Source organism: Thalia democratica, chromosome 5 (assembly GCF_965202585.1).
Source record: "Thalia democratica chromosome 5, ktThaDemo2.hap1.1, whole genome shotgun sequence".
Taxonomy (NCBI): Eukaryota; Metazoa; Chordata; class Thaliacea; order Salpida; family Salpidae; genus Thalia; species Thalia democratica.
Genome location: NC_139169.1, coordinates 74,868,590 through 74,875,940, shown reverse-complemented (window position 1 = coordinate 74,875,940; position 7,351 = coordinate 74,868,590). Strand labels below are relative to the sequence as shown.

Here is a 7,351-nt window from a genome sequence, read left to right as displayed (position 1 = left end):
CAAAATTAGTGCACAACCAGTTTCTGTCAATACGAACCAAACTAGTTATTAACATTGTTTAGATATACACATACTTTTTACTACAATTATTAAAAAAAAATGTTAAGAATAAATTGTCGTAACTTGTTTAGCACAATATAACAAACAGTCTATTATCTGAGACTAGTAAAAAAAACTGCAAAAACGTTTATAAATAAAAACTTGTAAAATAAAGTTTTACTTCTTAGCTACAAATCAACTACCCTTCACAATTATAGTTCGGACTGATAGTTTTTGTTTTCCTAAAAACAAACAAAATTAAAGAAAAAGTTAAAGCTGTTCTAACATTTTATAATAAATTAAAAAAAATATATTTTTAATTATATTGACAAAACTTAAACGTTTTATATTTTTTAGATTAAATTATAATACTTTGTAACTAAACACAAAATTGTAACTATTTGATGGAATCTTGCAAAATAGATGTTATCTGATCAAAAATTTTTGTTTTATCTTCTTACAATTATTACTGCTTGTGGATTTGCTGTTTTTTTGTGAGTTATAATTTAGTATTTTAATTCAAGTTTATTATGTTCTACTAATTAATTATTTGTCTACCAGTGCGAAATACTTTAACGACTATTTTCAATATTTTATCCAACAAAATGTTTTTTAGTCAGTAAAATAATAGTAAATAAATTTTTGAGAACTGTAAAGACTAAAATCAAGTGATAAGACTAGTAGGCTGCTTCAAGTCTGCAATGTAAGTAAATATTGGTCGATTTAAGTGTGTTTTATAATTAATTAAAAATTTTTTAAGTTGCTTTTTTACTTTTTTTTCAAGACATTTTATGAATTAACTCTAAGTTGTCATACCGAAAATCACAATTTGTATTTACCCATTTGTATTGTCTGATTCTTGTAGTATTTAAACCATTACCTTTTTAAGCAATAGATATGTAACTAAACTAAGAAATGAAATCAAAATGGTTAATGTGCAAATTGTAATAAACAGGGTTGCCAAAAAACCTGGAATCCTGGAAAAACCTGGAGTTTGAGAAAGTTTGAAAAAAACCTGGAATTTTGAACAAAAATTACTAAAAAATCTGGAATTTTTAACAATTTTTACAATTCAAGTAGTAAAATTTTAATTTGACATGAAAAATCTACCATAAGATGATAATTTTTTGTCATCATCAAACATTTATAGATTAAAGAACTCATTTAAAATAGCCAACAGTATCTTTTCAATGTTGTTATTCTACTTAGCGCAGTTTTTAAACATAGCTTTTAATTAAAAATAGACCCAAAAACTGTGCTTTAAAAAACCTGGAAGAAATTTATCTAAAAAATTTGGAAACCCTAAACTATTAAATATGTTTTTTTTTAACTGTAACATTTTTCAGCACTGATATCAAATATTCAATCTTTCAAACACCAACAAGTTACTCAAAACACCACCAAGTGTCTGATCAACAACCTAACAACCAGCACATCACCATGGAAACAAGCAGGATCCTGCAGGTTATGAGGAAGATGGTGCCTCCCCTGACCAGCAACTCTTATAAGGGACAAAATGGAAGAATTGGGGTGGTAGGGGGCAGTGAAGAGTCAGTTTTTTTAGTGAAGAGTATTTTTAACAACTAGTTTTTGTATACTTTATTTTTTGCAATCTTTAGACATCTTCAACTTAACTTTTTTAAGTAATATATAAGCAGTTCAACTAAAACTTCAATACATGTATTTTCGTGTATATTAAATAATATATATAAGTTGTTTTTTTTAAGCTTTTTTTTAGTTGTCTGATTAAAATTGGTTTTCAGATATACTGGAGCTCCATACTTTGCTGCGATTTCAGCTTTAAAAGTTGTGAGTAACTACAATATTTTATTTTTGTATTATAATTCATTTCAGATTACAACTGTGTTTAAGTACTCTTTATGCTTTATAATAGTTTTAAAAGTATTAATTACATTTTATGTATGTTAATATAGCAACACGGTTTTTGACAGTTGTAAAGTTTTTCATTACACATTAAATTGTTTATAATTACAAATAGATTTGTTTCTACTTTAAGTTTATTAATTAAGTAATTGATATTTATATTGCATGAAGACAATTTTGCACGAGCATACAACTTTGCAAAGGTTGATTTTTTTTTTACTATCACTGTTACCCCTAACCCCTACCCTCGGTCGTTAACTTTTTATTTATTATTAATTTTTTTACTTTCACTATTATTCCTAACCCTTACCCTCGGTCGGTAGCTTTTTTTTCTTTTCACTTTTATATTAATTTATTTTTTAGTTTTTTTATGGTTTCTTTATTTTTAATTTTTTCTGTTTTTCTTATTCCTGTGCAAAAATGACCCTCCTTGCAAAATTGTAACTTGTGCAAAATTGTCTTTGTGCAGTTTTGATCCGTGCCCATTTTAATTACATATTTGTAGCAATAGTATTTTATAATAGCAGCTGTCATGGCAAATTATAATCAATATTTTTTTCAGGGTGCTGACTTAGTTCATGTATTTTGCGCAAAGCAGGCTTCAACTGTCATCAAAACATACAGCCCTGAACTAATTGTACTTCCTTTCTTGTTAGTTTTATGTTATACTAGAACTAGACTATATATATTTAAAACAAATATTTTATAATAAAATGATGATGTCCCTAATAACTTATTGTTTGACATAACATAAGGGGAAAACGAAAAGCTGTTGATTATAGCAGCTTTGATATTGTCAATGCCTAAGCTTTTAAAAATTTCCTGATTATAAAATTTAGTATGTTTTTTTTGTTAGATTTTCGAAAATTTTAAAAGTTGTACATACATCTATTTTTTATAAAAAAATGGCTATTTTAAAAAGGTATTAGCTCTTAGGTTTGTTCCTATTTTGAATAAATGAAACTTTCTTGTGACAATTACTACTTTTTATGTACAGAACTTATAAAATTAATTTTGACTTGGTTAAAACACTAAAATATATATAACAACAGAGACTCTGATGAGAGAGAGGGTGAGTTGATGGAATGGTTGAACAAAATGCACTCAATTGTCATCGGTCCCGGACTTGGTCGAAATTCCCAAGTGTTTGAGAAAGTCAAGAAGATAATAACACACGCTCGTTCTAAAGACATACCTTTGGTTATTGATGCTGTCAGTTTAGTGTTTTTATTCTAAATAATCTTGAAATTTTATTTTGTTGAAATTATCAAGTTTTGTATTATTAGTTTTTATAGAACTGATTGTTTAATTAAGTTTTGTACAAGTACTAGAATTATGCTTGATTATTTTTTTTTACATTAATTAACAAAGTGTTTTTTTGTTAGTTTTTGAGTTTTTATTCCATAACATGTTTGTAAATATATAGGATGGGTTGTTTCTGTTGAATCAAGACCTCTCCCTTATAAAAGGATACAAAAAAGCTGTGCTGACTCCAAATCAAATTGAATACCAAAGACTTGCAACAGCTCTGGTTAATAAGAATTTGAATAAATTATTGTTATGTTCTATTTGTATGTTCTATTATGCTCACCAATAAAATACAACACTTAATAATATATAAAAAACAAAAGCAAGTTTAGTTTACTTAACAGAGATCATTTTTAAAGTCAGTTTTTCAACACCTATGTGTCATTTTTTAGAGCTATTTTAGATTTTATATAATTGCTTAAGTTGATAATTGCACTTTTTATTAATTTTTAAATAGTAAAGTTTTTTATTTTATAATAACTTACACAAAGTTGTCAAACATCACGGAATCCGCAGAAAATTATAAAATTAAAAAGTTTAAGGAAAGTTTTCATTCAAAAACATGGATCTTGATGTATTTTGAAGTTATTAACAAATTTAGATTTTGTTTAAATTATAATGTGTATTTGAAGTTGTATTTTGCATAGTTGTTACTTGTAATTTTTATATACACTTATTTAAAATCAACTTCTGTTGGTATTCAAAAATAATTAATTTTTCAGTCAAGAAATTTTCAAAGTTCCTATGTATTTTTGTTTATTAATTAATTTTCATAATCTAACTTAAGTACCTATTGTACTGCTATGAACAACTATATCTTTTAATAAAGATAACATCTTAAAAGAGTTTAAAGAATCTTTTTTTCTATATCATCAAATAAAGTGATAGCTAATAACTTATCATACTGCTGAACAATTATAGTAAACAAAAAAAAGTATTTTAGTGTTTGAATGTCCTTTTCAGTGTTTACATATTTGAAAAACAATTAGATGCTTGAAATTAACTTAAAGTTACAAATAGTAAGTATTTTTGAAATTTTAATGTTATATCAGTGCAACAAAACAATCTAATTATAGTTGTTTAAAAACAAATACAGGTTAAAGTAAAAACGTTTGATCTTTCATGGAAATTATTTTCATTATTTCAAACTGTTAAAAAAAAAATTCTATAAAATTAAATTTCAAACTGTTTAAATTGTTCTTTTTAAATTAATATTTTAAAAAGGGCAACAAAACTTGACCTTAAAAATTCATGGTATGAAATGAGAAAACCTAAATAAATTTATAATAAATATAGTTACTCTGTTTACAAACTAGTCCATTTAATAAAAAGGCTAGTTGAGAAATGCATTATACATAAAAATAATTTAAATCAATGCCAAAAATTGTGTACTTTGTTTTCTATGCAAAAGGTTAAATGATTCCCATAGTTTATAACCAAGGTATATTTCTAAATGTGTGCAAACTAGTACTTAATTGTAATAGTTTTTTTTCTAAACCTTTGTTATAGTTATTGAAACTTCTAAATAAATTTAATGAACCTTGATAAACGACTTAAAGTATTTTTAATCTCTAGTATGAGAAAATTTTAAACTCAAAGTTGTTTCTAGCTATATTTCTTTTTTTGTAAAAATTCATCAAAAAAAACGCTAATTTTTTTCAGAATGTAAACATTGAAGGTAACAGTGATAGTTGCAAGGAAATTACAAGTGCTCTAAATGGTCCTGTTGTTTTGAAAAAATCTAAAATTGATGTTATATCTGGTGGCAATGATAAATCAGGTTAATTATGTTTTATATTGAAATTGAATAAAAATACATTCTAAATACTGCATTAGTCCAAATACAACTTATATAAGAAGAAGCCTATAGTTGTTTGATAGAAAACTATTTCTATTTTTTGATGCTTGAAGTTGTTTTTATTCAGTCTTATTAATTGTTTTAAAGTTATTTATATTTTGTTGTTAAAAAAACAAGCTTTTAAAGTCTTCGAAAAGCAATTTTTAAATCAAAAAATCTTATTGCACTTTATAAGGACTTTTTATTTATTGCAACTTTTAAGTATGTATAAAACGGTTCTAATTCTAGTTGCTAATGTGTTTAAGATTTTTAAACTGTTTTCTCATAAAGTTTTTGATATGTTACCAGATTTGGAACTGGACCAGCCATTGAGTCCTCGAAGATGCGGAGGTCAAGGTGACCTTTTATCCGGATCATTGGCAATTTTTATGTATTGGGCACATTCTAGGTTGGTATTATAATATTTAATTAACATTTTATCCGGAACATTAGCCACTTTTATGTACTAGGCATATTCTATGTAAGTATTTATTTAAATAATTAGGCACTTTTTCTACAGGGTATATTATTAGTTTTTTAATACATAAATTTTAAGTTTTCTAAGATTTGCTTTGTCTTTTTAGTAAAACAAAAGAAGCTTGTTGGAAAGGAGAACTACACTAATTATGTTTTGTTCTATAAAAAAGTTTATTGAATGAAGATAGAATTTAATCGTAACCAAATTTATATTATCTTAATATTAACTGATTAACTAATCTTTCATGTTTTTAAGATAAGCATAATTATTGGACAGAACTTTTTTTTTCTTTCTGTAAAGTATTAAACTCTTATGATAAACTTTTTAGTTTAGTTAAGAAACAAATAGTTGAATAAAATTACTTTATTAAAAAAAAACACATATTTTATTAAAATCATAAAAAAAACTGTCTCTAAAAAAATATTTATTAAATTTAATTAGCCTAGAAAATTAAATTTGTTTATAAAAACTTAAGTTAAAGTTGATAAGAACTTGTTTGTTTAGTTTGCTTCAATACGTAGTAAATTTTAGCCTGAATTAAAACTTTAATTTCAAAACAGTTTCAAGAAAGAGCCTTTACAATGCTATTTTAATTTTTTTTTACTAGAAAAATGACAACCTTTTGCAGGATTTTGTTTTGATAAACCTATTAAATGAAGGTATATTTATGACCTGATTATTTCGGAGAAAGTTTTTCAGTTGTGCTTAGTGTCAAGTAGAATCATAAGTTTTTTGCTTCTACTTTAGCTGAGAAACTGCATGAAATAAACAAAATATACATTTTCCAGACGCCACCATTTAGAACCCGCAATAGATGAGACGGACGCTTCCATGGTGGCGTCATGGTCTGCTGCATTTCTAACAAGAAATTGCGCGCGAAGAGCTTACATCAAAAACAAGAGAAGCACGACCACTAGTGACCTGATCGGTGAAATTAGCGAGGTTTTTGGAGATTTGTTCGATGTTGGTTGTTAATACATAATTTAAGCTGAGTTTATCTTGTTTATACAGGTTTTTTGTGAATTACTATTACTGTAAAATAATTAAGTTGTGAAAAGTTCATTTATAAAATGTTATGAAAATTCAATACTGTACGAACTGAGTTACATATGCAAATTGTTTTGTTTTACTGAGATTATATTTTATTTAGTAAAGTTATAAAACGTTAATTCTGAAGTACCTTACGAACTGAGTTTTTCTTGTTTAGTAGAAGTATTTCTATGTTTAAGCGGAGTATTTGATGATTTTTAAATTTATGGATTATAAGTGTGACTTAATATTAGAGCTTTTTATCTATTTGATGAAACTGTATTTTTATAGTTGTAACATTTTAGTTTCTAAAGGATGATTAATTATTATTTTTACTAGTTTTTTTTCTTGCTTGTTAAGTACTCAGCTTTTTATTTATGCAAAAAAAAACTTTTTTTGTAAATCATGATATAATGACTGCAATATAAAAATAAATTTTGTTCAGTAATAATAATCAGTCATTAAATTGTGAGCAATGTGATATTATTCTTTTTTTAATAATGTTGTTTTTGTCGTTCTTAAATATTTTGCCTTTTTTTATCATGACTTGATGTATTTCTTAATCATGATTGTTGTCAACAATTTTTCCCTAAACTTTGCTTAGGTATAACTACATAAAATTAAGTTTAGACTATGAAGACACTTATTCATAACTTTATACGGTTATTTATCAGTGATTTACTGGATTCACAAATTAGGATCTAGCAAGATCCGTTTTTTTTCAATCCTGACCTGACTGAAACCTGTTCTAGATCCAGATAAATTAAACATTTCAA

General features: G+C 25.5%; 1 protein-coding gene across 1 annotated transcript; it reads left to right on the top strand.

The window, feature by feature from the left end:
• Positions 1–395: 395 nt before the first annotated feature.
• Positions 396–7,111, top strand: LOC145835549 (ATP-dependent (S)-NAD(P)H-hydrate dehydratase-like). The gene is made up of 9 exons (XM_082943196.1): positions 396–533; positions 1,386–1,589; positions 1,803–1,848; positions 2,486–2,574; positions 2,976–3,135; positions 3,350–3,454; positions 4,894–5,011; positions 5,378–5,477; positions 6,335–7,111. Exons 1-9 carry the CDS (start codon positions 463–465, stop codon positions 6,519–6,521), a joined length of 1,080 nt encoding a protein of 359 aa, XP_082799322.1. The 5' UTR covers positions 396–462; the 3' UTR covers positions 6,522–7,111.
• The last annotated feature ends 240 nt before the right edge of the window (positions 7,112–7,351 follow it).